The 13,599-nt window shown below is 44.6% G+C and overlaps 1 protein-coding gene and 1 pseudogene across 1 annotated transcript in view; one reads left to right on the top strand and one right to left on the bottom strand.

The window, feature by feature from the left end:
• B3glct (beta 3-glucosyltransferase) overlaps positions 1–13,599 on the bottom strand; it is an 83,106-nt gene that overhangs the window by 53,430 nt on the left and 16,077 nt on the right. The window contains exons 2-4 of the mRNA XM_040751413.1: positions 13,432–13,481; positions 7,756–7,795; positions 761–870 (exon numbers count right to left, since the gene is read on the bottom strand). Coding sequence (XP_040607347.1) covers positions 761–870; positions 7,756–7,795; positions 13,432–13,481 — 200 coding nt within the window. The remainder of the gene's footprint in view (positions 1–760; positions 871–7,755; positions 7,796–13,431; positions 13,482–13,599) is intronic.
• On the top strand, positions 6,697–7,318 carry LOC106022238 (annotated as a pseudogene).

Raw genomic sequence — 13,599 nt, 5'->3', positions numbered from 1 at the left:
TTACAACATACTGTTCTGACTACTCTGCTTTTAGATACTATTAGTCTCTTACTGCGCTTAGCTTATAAATTAATTTTATATTAGGTGATACAGGGCTGTGTATGTGTTTATGGGGAAAACATGGCAAACAGAATCGGGGTCCACCTTTAGATATCCACTAGGAGGCTTGAACTATGTCCCCACCACATAAAGAGAATGACCTACAAGAAGGTGAAGCCTGTTCAAACCACCTACATTATTCAGAACAACCTGAGATTCAGTTCACACCTCTTTCAAATGTCATCAAAATATAACTGTGTGTGTATATTTTTTCTCCATAATCCTGAGATATTACACTATAAATCAGATCAAAGGTTCAATTAATAGCATCCAATTAAAAAAGAAAACCACAGGAAGAGACTCATAGAGGGAGCGTTATGGTAAGATTAATGAAAATGTTATTTCAACATGAAAATTGCCTTAGAACTTGTTGTCAAAAGTTTGCATGTTAATTATCTCTATCTATTATAAAGCATTATTTCTTCCACTTTATTCTAACATGACAAAGCCATGGTAGTTCTATAAATTACATAACTCTCGTAATTAAATATATCCAAACCATCAGACAACACTTTCAGCAATAATCAGCATTAAATCAGTACAGAGAGTCCAAAGAGTTATTCTTACCTAAATCAAATTGATTTTCTACAGATTCAGGAAAACATAAAGATCTCAATACATACATAACGACCCCTGGATGCTCTGGGCCTTCTCTGCGTACCTGCGTCAGATTCGCAGCCTGCTGTAAGATGCTCCTTCTCAGCTGCTCCGCTCTCTTGACATGAAAAGGATTACTTTGACTCTGGATGACAAACACAATTTCTTTCAAGTCTAAAACAAACAAACAAAAAGTTCTCAAGTTGTTTTTTTAACAGTGATTAAAATAAACTTGAACATAAGTATAAGCGCACAGATTGCTTTTGTTGTTGGTTTTTTGTTTGTTTGTTTGTTTGTTTTTTCTGAGACAGGGTTTCTCTGTGGCTTTGGAAACTGTCTCAAAACTTGCTCTGTAGACCAGGCTGTCCTCGAACTCACAGAGATCAGCCTGCCTCTGCTTCCTGAGTGCGGGAATTAAAGGCGTACACCACCAACACCCAGCATAAAACCACAGTTTTAAGGCAAGCATTCAAGCAATAAGCTCTAAAGGGAAAAGTCTATACGTTTTTAATTCTTTGTGTATGGTGTTTGCCTGCATGTGTGTATGTGCATGCAGTACCCACAGAGGCCAGAAGGGGCATAAGATCTCCTGGAACTGGACTTACAGCAGCTGTGAGCCGTCATGTGGATGCTGGGAACTGAATCCAGGTCTTCTGAGAGAGCAACCAGTGCTCTTAACCACTGAGTCACTTCACCAATCCCAGAAATTTTTATTTATATAACTCTAGAACAAAAATCTTCTCTACTTTTAAACAACGTTCAAAACTTCCTTCCTAGAAGTGTCAAGCAAACAAGCTCACTGTACTAAACCAAGCCTTAGGAAATAAAATACAACTTTCCCCCTGCATCTGCAAAGCAAACCTGCCACACCACCCAGTGACTTTCCAATGGTCCCAACATAATGCTACACTATGCTATGGGGTGAACTGTGCCCCCTCCAAAAGGTATGTGTTGAGTTCTAGCCCTCAGAGCATGACCCTGTTTGAAGTTGAGTCTCCCAGAGTCATCGGGCTAAACTGAGGTCACTAGTCATTACAGAGGCTAACCCAGTATGACTACTGTCCTCATAGAGGAAGGGAAACTGGACACTCACACCCACATTGGAAAGACGGTGTGAAAGCCAAGAGATGGCCTGAAGAAGGTCTTCCCCCACAGTCCTCAGGAGCCAATCCTGCAGACTGCTTCATCACGGATTTTAGACTCCAAAATTCTGCGATAACAAACCATTTTGTTGTATGACAAAAGACCGACACAAACAATTTATAGGAAGCAAAAGTTTCCTTTGGTTCAAGTGTTGGTGGTCCCCACACATGCTCACCTGGCTCTGTGGTTTTTAGGACCACAGTGCAGTGCGTCATGGAATGGACTGTGTGATACATAGTGTGCCCATTGAGGTTCAGATTCAGAAAGTCCCTCACAGGCTCCTCTGAAAGCATGGTCCCACTGTCACTGCCCCTGTGACAGGCTGTGGAACCTTTATGATGGGGTTGAGCCTGCCTGCAGAAGCAGGTCACTAGGGAGAGCCTTTGACAGTTACCCCTGGTCCCTGGCTCCTGGCCCACATTCTGCTTCCTGGTTGGCTGTGATTTCAGGAGGCTCTGCATAGTCCCACCACTAAGAGCTCTCCTGTCTGTCTGTCTGAAACTGCTCTGAAACTAGGAGCCCGGATAAACCTTCCCTCCTATAAACTGTTTCTGCAAAGGACTGTGGTTACATGAGCACAAAAGCAGCAGACACAACACAGGGCCTATTCTTAGCCTCACTGAAGTCTAGGAAACAGAGAAAGGCAAGAAGAAGGCAGGGTCCCAACATCCCTAAAGGACATGACCCCAGTCACCCAGCTTCTCCCCTCTTCCTGATGGTGCCAGGGACTGGTGACCAAGTCTTCAATCTATAGCTTTTGAGTGAATGCATCATATCTAAACTACAGCAGCCTTAGCAAACTAATAATGCAATATTTCAAGAATGTTCTGGATGGCCTTTTATGGTGATACTTAAAAGTGGCTGTCTGTGTCCCATGAGGTCACAAGGATTTTCAAATATGCAAGGCAACAATTCCTGCTCTACTTCGAAAGGACTGGGTGGCATCCTCCAGGAAACCAGCCACGAGTATCCCACAGAGGCAGGGGCTGTTGGCAAACACCACACAGAAGACTGTCATGTGGTACACTGAGTGCAGGAAACCAACTCAACTGCCAATCTTTGACAACAGTGAGCGAGGAGCAAACCTCCAACGTGACTGCTGCTCAGGTCACGTGCCAGAGAAGCGCATTAGGCCGCCTCAGACTGTGAACTTGTAATGAAAAAACAGAGCCAAGACAGCAGCACGGGTACAGTGAGATGTCATCGTGGCCTCCAGCCAGGTTCACAGCAAATCAATACGAGGGCCTTCCTCCCACCAGGCCTCCATCCTTAACATTTCAGCTCAGGGACGCTAATTTGACTTTAATCGTATCCTATTACGTTTTATCGTTCCATTTGGTTCTAGTGTTCCACTCATTTATTCACTAGTTCAAATATTCACACAACTGATGGTTCCATGGTGAGCCATCCAGGTCCTAAAAATAATCAGAAATGCTCTTCAGTTAAATAAAACTCAATAAAAAAAAATCTTGCAAGGAGATTCTGAGCAACCTACTGAATATGGCCTAACTCCTTTTCTGGTCTACATGAAAAGGAACATTTCGTGGACGTGAAGCTGGCCTCCTGGCTCCATACACTGAGCACAGGGGTAAGGTTCAAAGGGGAATCTTCCGTCTTGGGCAAAACATTATCTTTGATCTGTTCCACCTGAAGCGTTCATAGAAACCAGTGGTTCTCCACCTTCCTAATGCCGAGACCTTTCGGCACATGTTATGGTGACCTACAGCCATAAAATCATTACATTGCTACCTCAGACCTGTAATTTTGCTGTTATGAATCATAATCATAATCATAATGCAAACATCTAATATGAAGGATATCTGCCAGGAGACCCCTGTGAAAGGGTCATTTGCCCCCAAAGGGGGTCGCAACCCACAGGTTGGGAGCCACTGATATAAACTAACACATCGAAGACTGAGCTGTGAAGACGGCTTCTTATTCAGGATGGAATAGGGGCTCAGTGGTTAAGAGCAAATGTTACTCTTGCAGAGGACCTGGGTTCAGTTCCCAGCACCCACATGAAAGCTCAAAACCATCCAGTTCTGGGGGATTGACCCCCTCTTCTGGCCCCTGTAGGTACTAACCACGCAAGGCGCACAGACATACATGCAGGCAACACACTCATACACATAAAATAAAAAATCTTAAAATACTAAAAAAAGAGGGAATGAATTAAATAAGCTTAGGGGATATGCTTGCAAATTTTAACTAAATTGAAGATGTATTTTTCTTAGTGACCCAGAATCCCACCCTTAGTCAGCCTTAAAGAATGTGGAAAGAAAAAACGGACACAACCTGACTACCCACCAGCAATATACATAAATCAGAATAAGATACTGCAATAAAAATTGATTAGCATGGACTAATTAACTACTACTAATTAATTAAAACAGTAACTAAAACAACATGTATAGATCCAGACACTCTAGATAAATCTCATAGGTAGAAAGCGGTAATACCGCCAAAGAAAAAAGGAAAGAATCTGCATAATCAGTAGAGTAAAAAATAAAAGCAGAAATATGCATCAATTGTATAACACTGCTCTAATTTACTCTGTTGCAGTGATAAACACCACGACTAAAAACAACTTGTGGAGGAGAGGGTTAATGGCTTACAGGTCACAGTTCATCATCCAGGGAAACCAAGGCAGGAACTGCAGGCAGTAACCTGGAGGCAGGAACCCATGGAGAAACCATGGAGGGATGCTGCTTAGTGGCTTTCTCTCCCTGGCTTGTTCAGGCTGGTTTCTTATACAGCCCAGGTCCTCCCTAAGCATGGGATTGCCCACAGTGGGCAAGACCCTCCTCCATCAGTTAGGAGTCAAGAAAATGCCCCCACAGACTGCCCGTGAGCCACGCTGATGAAGGCAATTCTTCAGCTGATGTTTTCTCTCTCCGGGTATCTCTAGTTTGTGTAAAATTTACAATAAAAACCACCTGGTATATACACTATGCATATGTCACTTAAAAGTGTCTAAGGTTCCATGAGTGACAAACATAACTGGGGACAAGGACTAAAAGCTTTCAGCTCTCTCGTTAATGTTTTGCTTCATAACCTGGGTGGTGGATACGCAGGCATTCTTTGCATTAATCCTCATAGCAGCTCATAAGTCCAAATTATTTCCTAATAAATTCTGTACTACAGCACTCCACCTGTCAAAAGGCTAATCCTATGCTCACCGCAGTAAACAAGACCTGCTGCCTCTGCCGGCGCAGCAAAGCTCCCACTGTCCTTCTCACTAAGACAACAGGTCCTCCACGCAGGGAAAGACTACCGGAGAAAAACAAAAGCAAATTCTTCCCCTTCCAGGCACCTTCATCATGTGAGTCCTGTTCGTCCTTTGCATTTTCACGCAGCTGAGATAGATCATACTGATCCTTCCTTTCCTGTGGACTACAATCATGCACACTACACACTCGGTCTGCAAGCATTACCAGTAACCCTGCTCTGAGTCAGAAGCACAGGGCAGCACAGATGCATGAGAGGAGCCAGGGCCTGGGAACACTGAACTGGGTGAAGAGCCAGAGTCAATCATGGGGTCTGGAAGCATTTGTAAAAAGATTTACGGCACCCGGGTGATGAAGTTAGAGGGTAGGTGGGCTCAGCCAAGCCAGATCACAAGGGGTTTATACACAGGCTAAGATGCTTGGACGATGGACTAACCACCTTCAACTGGAAATGGTACCAGGAGCCAAGTAAAACCTGAGGCATCAAGGCCTTTCCAAAAAGGGGACTATAGAAACTGCCCTGGGGACAAGATCCATTTGGGAGTTATCTGGGACTGGGTGGTGGGGCTGAAGAGAAAAGGGATGTTGGATAATGAATGACATTACTGACATTCTCCTGGGCCCCGCCCACCCCAGATTAATCTAGCTTGTTGCATGAGAGAGTGCACGTGCCTACATTCCTGCTGTTCTTTACATCTGAAATAAGAGATGTTTTCTACATGTGACCTGAGTATTCCCTCAGGTGAGTCACACTCCGGCTGAGGCCAGAGCTGATCGCCATAGTCTTCTCTGGCATGTCACCCAGCCACCTGACTCTGCTGGCCGGGAGTAAGCCCAGGAGCTGTGAGGGGTGAGTCCCCTCTTTTCTGGGCACTGTGGCTGCTATTTTCTAAGCTCACTAGTTCGCCTTCAGCAAACATGGCCATGGCTCACAATGATCGACAGGGTTTCTCCTCCAGGAATGAGCAATTAATGGATGGCACAGGAAGTACTCCACACGTATCAGAAGCCATACGCTGCTCTCCCAAGGTCTTCACGATAACAAGCTTTAGGCTCGCCACAGACAACAAAATATACCTCATAAGTATACTCAAAAAGGAAAATTCACTTTGCTAGACTATAATTTACAACAAATACACTATAAGTACAGGTTTTAAACATTCCTTGCTGGGGATGGGTATGGTGGTGCACACTTTTAATCCTGGCACTCAGGAAGCAGAAACAGCTGAGTCTTTGTGAGTTCAAGTCCAGCCAGAACTACGCAGTAAGCCCATATCTTAAAAAAAACAATCTTTCAGCCATGCTTGCTGGCAGACTCGCCTGCAAGGGCCATCACTGCCATGGGCCGTGTGATCCAAGGACAGAGGAAAGACAACAGTTCTGTGTTCCCCACACAAGAAACACCATAAGGACATCATGCACTGCATACTGTGGACTTTGCTGAGTGATGTGGATATATATATACTTTCTTTTTTGTTTTTGGTTTTTCGAGACAGGGTTTCTCTATGGCTTTGGAGGCCGTCCTAGAACTAGCTCTTATAGACCAGGCTAGTCTCGAACTCACAGAGATCCGCCTGCCTCTGCCTCCCAAGTGCTGGGATTAAAGGTGTGCGCCACCACCGCCTGGTGACATGACCCTGGCTGTCGTACTGCTCCCCTCGTAAAAGTGGTCTTTTGTGATCCCTACTGATTTAAGAGGGTCTATTCACTGTTGTAGAGGGGATACACATTGGACAGGTTGTGTATTGCAGCAAGAAGGCCCAGATGAATATCAGCAATGTTTTGCCCACAGGCACCATGCCTAAGGATACCTATCGTGTACTGTCTGGAGGACAAGCCTGGGGACAGGAGCAAGCTGGCATCAGCCTCCGGCAACTATGCCAGTCATCTCCCACAGACCGGAGACCAACAAGACCCAAGTGAAGCTGCCTTCAGAGCCAAGGTCATTTTCTCAGCCAACAGAGCTTTTGTTGGTGTGGTGGTCAGTGGGGGCACAAATGACAAACCTGTCTTACACACTGCCCATGCACACCACAAGTGCAAGGCAAAGAGGAATTGCTGGCCACATGTACGGGGGGTGGCCATGAACCCTGTGGAGGTGGGAACCACCAGTACCCTGGCAAACCCTCCACTATACGAAGAGATGCCCCTGCTACATGCAAGTGGGTCTCACTGAAGCCTGCCAGAATGGATGACTCCAGGGAACCAAATCTGTACAGGAGAAGGAGGACTGTAACCTGTCTTTTGGCTAACAACAAAAATATATTTCTTGGAGATGATGCAGGGCATGAAGGGCTGGCCACACAAGCACAGGGACTTGAGTTTGGCTCCTCAGAACCTACATAAAGACCAGACTCATTAGACAGAGACAGAAACGCCTGGGGCAAAACAGCTAAGTAGGCTTACCAAATTGGTGAGCGAGCAGTTCAGGGAGAGACCCTGCTTCAGAGCATAAAACGGAGAGCAAATGAGAAAGACACGAGATGGCCATCACCACACGCACGCGCATATACAAACACACAGAGGTGTATACACACCTGCACCCATACACACCCAAATACACATATGCACACACACACACACACGTGAATATACACATGCACACACGTGCACCCAAACACATGCAAATATACATATGCATGCTTACCATACCACACATGCATACAAATTATAAAAGTTCATTACTTACCTATGTCATGTTTCCTTGATTGACTACTCTGATCCAAATCCTGTATTTAAAATGAAAGAAACAAAGATTAATTCCATCATTTAACTGACCTAGCAACACAGTGAATAATAATGATGAATAATCTGGATTGGCACATGGTGACAGAACTTTAGGATGGAGCTAAAATGCTTCTCTAAAATAAGGAGGCTAGAACAGAAAAAGGCAAAGCAGGAACTATAAGCATCTGCCTTGCTCCAGAAGTTCTGCAATAACGTCGTGCCTTTAAAATCTCTATTTTTACTTAATGTGTGTGAGTGTTTGTTTGCATGTATGTATGTGCACCATGTGTGTGCAGTACTTACTGGAACCAGAAGAGGGCATGAGATCCCCTAGAATTGGAGTTATAGATGGATGTGAGCTACCAGGTAGGTGCTGGGAATCAAACCCAGGTCCTCTGCAAGAGCAGACAGTGCTCTTAACCCCTGAGCCATGTCTCTAGCTTGGGCTGTGTCCTTTGTATGTGATCTTAGGCAAGTCATTTATCTGGATTAAAAGCTTATTCCTCCTGCATAAAATTCTATTTTGGATAAAGTTATTTCTAAAGACCTTGTCAACTTTAAAACATTGTAAGAATGCTGGCAGGGCCCACCTCATGATGAAATGGTCTCCCTGCTAGTGTCTTTATCTACTGAGTTCAGACATGCTGTGTGGTGTTGAATGAGAATGGTCCCCATAGACTTTATATTTGGAAGCTGGGTTACCAGTTGGTGGAACTGCTGGGAAGGATCATGAGATGTGGTCTTGTTGGAAGAGGTGTGTCTCTGTGGATGGGCTTTGAGGTTTCAAAAATCCTTCCTAGTGTCTCTCTGACTCATGCTTGTGGATCAAATGTAAGCTCTCAGCTGCTGCCATGCTCCCCGCCATGATGGTCATAGACTCTGGATCCGTGAGCCCCAAATTAAATGCTTTCCTCGGTAAGTTGCCTTGATTGTGATGTTTTGTCTTCACAATAGAAAAGTAACTAAGACAAAATGTCATAAAGAATGTTAACACATGGGACTGGAGAGATGGCTCCAGAAGACTCAGGTTCAATTCCCAGCACCCACACGGCAGCTCACAACTGTCTGTAACTCCAGTTCCAGGGGATTTGACACCCTCACATAGATATACATCCAGACAAAATACCAATGCACATAAAATAAAAATAAATATGACATTTTAAAAAAGAATGCTAACACAGTCTTTCTTGCCTGAAAAGCACCCTACGGTCCCACAAAGAGTCTTGGAGGAGTACAGATGATGACAACTGCAATGGCTTGAATGTGTGTCTCAAAAACATGTGTTGAAAATGCCATCCCAAGCTAGGAGTTGTGGACACACAAACTTTAGTGCTAGCACTAGGGAGGCAGAGGCAAATAGATCTCTGAGTTCAAAGACAGCCTGGTCTACAGAGTGAGTTCCAGGACAGTCAGGGTTTGTCTTGGCAGGAGTAAGGGGGGTTGCAACCTTCAAGAGGTAATGGAGGCACAGTACTATTGTGGGAGTGAGTTCACTGTCAAGTTCAAGTGCAGCCTCTCTGGCGCATGCTCCTTGCCCTTCTCTGCTTTCTGCTATGGAATGGCTCAAGCACAACAGGCCTGCACTCCTATACCTGGGACTTCCCAGCCTCTAGAAGGATAAGAAATAAATGTCAGTTCTTTATAAATCCCTCAGTCTCGGGCATTTTGTTATAATAACACACATAGCCACTAGAACTCTTGGGCACAGAAGGGTGCCTCAGGGCTAGGGAGCACCGGTCACATGAATCTAGACACAGTCACAGAGATAACTTGATTCTAACCCTGAGTGATTCACTGGAGACTCACAACTGCTCTGACAAAGTACAGCGTCGACAGCTCAAACTGCCATTTCCAGTACCTTCTCTTCAGACTAAGACAAAGTTTCCTTCCTGATTGCTCAGTTTTTCATTTTTGGCATAATTTGTCCATAATTATGACAATTACACATTACCAACATCCTTCGATTTTCTTACAGGCTGAAATAAGAAACACGGCCGTGAGCTTTTACCAACAAAATCTGGAGCCGCTTCAAAGCTAAGGCAAACCCACAAAGAGGAATCGAAGAATGCCCAAGGGACCATGAGACGCAGCAGAGACAGAGCTAAAGCAGGGATGTGACTTGATGGGCTGCGTTTTATGAAACTGTCCTTGCCTCAAGAGTGGAAAGGCCACTGAGTAGAGAAGCAGCCCCTGCTGACACTGCTCTGTCAGATCCCAGGATAAACAACCATTAAATCCTGATGACACAATTAACTTTGGAAGAATCTACTGAGACTGGGAAGTCCAAGCCCTTCTCTGGAGGTGCTGTTCCCAGCCGGGTTAGTGTCCCAAGCTGGTCTGAGCAGACATCAAGAGGCCACACCTGGTCAGGAGATCCACTCTCAATTCAGCCACGCTGTGCACAAGGACACCACCGGCTCCCACCATGACTCCCTGTCCCCTGCCTGGGGTGCCTACTTCTTCTTACTAAGCCACAGAACCAGCTGCTGTGTGGTTGGTGGGAAAACAGAATGTTTAGATGAAGAAACCGCACCGGGGATGATTACAGCCAATGTCCCTTTTCCAGACAAGACAATAATTTATCTCAGAAAACACAAATGAATTTCCCAGGGCTCAAGTCATTGGCCACAACCCCAGGATTAAAGCCTGGGTCTTCCTAGTCCCTGCCTGCCCACAGCACCAGCCTGGAGTCTTCAGAGAAACAGTCAATACAACGCACATTTGTGTGCAACCGGAGTCACCTCCAGCAAGGTAGAGGATGAAACCCATCCAGACCCAGGGGTTCCAGACAGCAGCGTTTCCACAGGCCTGGACACCTGCTGAACTTGTCCCCACACAGCTTTGTGACATCAGAGAAGACCAACTCGGATCACGTATCTTCTTAGTTGGCATTAAACCTGTAGCTCAGACTGGCTGACACAATAGCTAGGGAAAGGATTATCTTTTTCAAACAACTCAATCTGTAAACTGTAAAAATAAAATACCCAAGGAGCTGTTGAGTTGGGTAGATTGAAACAGAACCAAAACAGTCTTGAGTAATTTCCCCTTTGAAGAAGAAAATTGGGCTAAATGAACAGATTGACAGAACATTTAAAATCCTGTCTTCCGCTTCCCTCACGAAAAGGCTTTTCCAAGGAGGAAAGTGCAAGCCTTGTTTTATGATCTCCAGTGCCACAAGTTTCTTCTACTGACTATCAATACTAAGCAAAGAATGTGCTAGCTGTGAAGGCTGCATATCAACCACTAGCCAGACAAGAAGGATATCTGTTATGAGCACATCTGTCCCACACACAGCTCCCTACCGAGACATGACAACATGACCAAGTCAGTCTTTCTACCTGGGTTTCATTTTCTGAAGGCATGGAGCTTTGGACAGTGACAATCCAAAACATGATGCTTAGTTGGCAAATTCTTCACATAAAAATGATAGGAGAGGCTCAGTGGTTAAGAGCATCCACCCTCTTGCAGAGGATCAGGCTTCAGTTCCCAGCTCCCACATGACAGCTCCCAATCATCTGCAACTCCAGTTCCAGGGTGTCTGATGCCCTCTTCTGCCCTCTATGGGCACTGCACCCATGTGGTGAAAATGCATACATACAGGCAAAACACTCACATCCATAAAAATGAAATTTAAAAATCATTTTAATGTGTAAGTTCTAAATTCATTAAACAAAATTTTAATCCTCTGATAATAACCCTTGCGTAGCACATTATACTCTTTGTGAGCAAGCCTCAATCCTATCAAACACACACATTATAATTACAACGGAGTACAGGCAGAGAATATAGGATTCAAGACATTTGAACTTGAACTTGTAATAATCCCGTGTCCTTGGTAAATCACATAATTGCCTTCAGGCTAATTTCCTGTTTAACTGGGAATATCTATTTTGTGCTTAGCAATACCAGCGTCAATGAGAAAGATCAAATTAAATAAAATGTGTTCAAATGCTTTTACTAGACCTAAAGAGTCCTAACACGGTCAGAAATGCTTAGCATTGCTTCCCTCTTTGGAGGATCCCATGGCAGTTAGATAATGCTCTGTTGATCAAAGAAACATTGTCTTCAAAAGACCTTACACCAATTGTGGAGTAAAGTATCAACTTAGTGAAGTCTTGATTAACAGAACAAAAATGAGTCATGGTTTTTAAATATTGTTTCCTGTTCCCCTGTTAAACTGACCCCATGCAAAGCTAAAGTGGGTGCTTGTGTGTGTGTGTGTGTGTGTGTGTGTGTGTGTGTGTGTGTGTGTGTGTGTATGTGTGTGTGGTGATAAAGTTCTCCAACATCATCAGTGATCAAAAGTGTGACCCACTCTACCCAGCCCCTGAGCCCAGCTTTGGGTTCTGAGTGTCTGAGGAATTCGCCAGCTTGGCCGCCTGTGGAGTCCTTCATCTGGTCCTCAGGATGTTTTCCCCCCAAGGCTCCATCTTCAAAGCAACAGTAACCAGGTTTTGGACTTTCCTCACCCCCATGAGAATCCTCTCACAGACCGTAAGATGGAGCCAAGGGTAGGATACCCTGACACCTGACAAAACAAAGCTACCCAAGTAGGGCTTCTCAGAGATCTATCTCTGTATCAAAACACTTTTTCCTAAAATGACTGAAACTAGTATGTCTGTTCGAACTATTATATCATTGTGTCTGATACAAGTCTGGGGCCGAGAACATGGCTCACTGGATAAAGTATAAGCATGGAGCTCGCAGAGACAGATGCCCAGAGACCATAAAAGCTGGGGGTACAGCGTGGGGAGGAAAAGATAAAACTTCCCCAGACTAGCTGAAAAGGTGAACCCTGGGTCCAGTAAAAGACCCTGCCTCAATATACATGTGGAGAGTGATGGAGGAACACACATGTGAGCATGCATACAACACACATGTGCCACACATAACAAAAACAATCAAATTTATTCACAGGTTGCTCTTAGTACTTCAAAATCCATATTGATAGCCAGAGCCATAGTTCGTTGGCAAAGCCCTTGTCACACAAGCATGGGAACCTGAATTCAGTCTTCAACACCCACATAAAAAAAGCCAGGTCTGGCGGCACCTGTTGTAATCCCAGAACTGGGAAGGCAGAGACAGACAGATCCCAGGCCAATGAAGGTGGGTAGGGCTGAAGAAGATGGCTCAGTGGGTAAGAGTGCTCTCAGCACAAGCATGAAGACCTGAGTTCAAATCCCCAGGTGTGGGTATGTGCACCTTTAACTTAGACTGTCAAGGGGGTAGAGATAGAAGGATTGCTGGAATTTTCTGGTTGCTAGCCTAGCTCCAGGATCAGGGAGAGACTCTGTCTCAAAGGAATAAAGTGGAGAGACATAGAGCTGGATACCTGGCATCCACTGCTGGCCTCCACCCGTACATATATGGGGCATACACCCAAACACACACATGTACATGCCCCCACACATAGACCACACATACACACACACAGAGAGAGAGAGAGAGAGAGAGAGAGAGAGAGAGAGGCAGATACTGAACACACACATATACATACAGAAACAGACACGGAACAATATCTCAATTCACACAACAGCAAAAAAACATGTTAACTGCTAAGGATAAAAATCTTTACATTTCTCATTAAACCTAAAAGAATGCTGCAGAAGTGGTCAGAATGGATTGCTATAATTAGTACCTGGGAAGGCTTCACCTTTTCTTTTTTCTCTTCAGACACCAAAGCAAAAGCTAGGAAGAAAAAGAGAAACATGTATACATTAAAATTAGCAGTCTGGGTTCATTCTCACATTCAACAATTCCGTTTAAAATAAGGGAGCAATATTTTAACAAGATATATTTTGCTCAT

The sequence above is a fragment of the Mesocricetus auratus genome, unplaced genomic scaffold, assembly GCF_017639785.1.
Source record: "Mesocricetus auratus isolate SY011 unplaced genomic scaffold, BCM_Maur_2.0 Super-Scaffold_100008, whole genome shotgun sequence".
Lineage (NCBI taxonomy): Eukaryota > Metazoa > Chordata > Mammalia > Rodentia > Cricetidae > Mesocricetus > Mesocricetus auratus.
The sequence above is the reverse complement of the archived record's forward strand: the minus strand, read 5'-3'. Positions and strand labels throughout refer to the sequence as shown.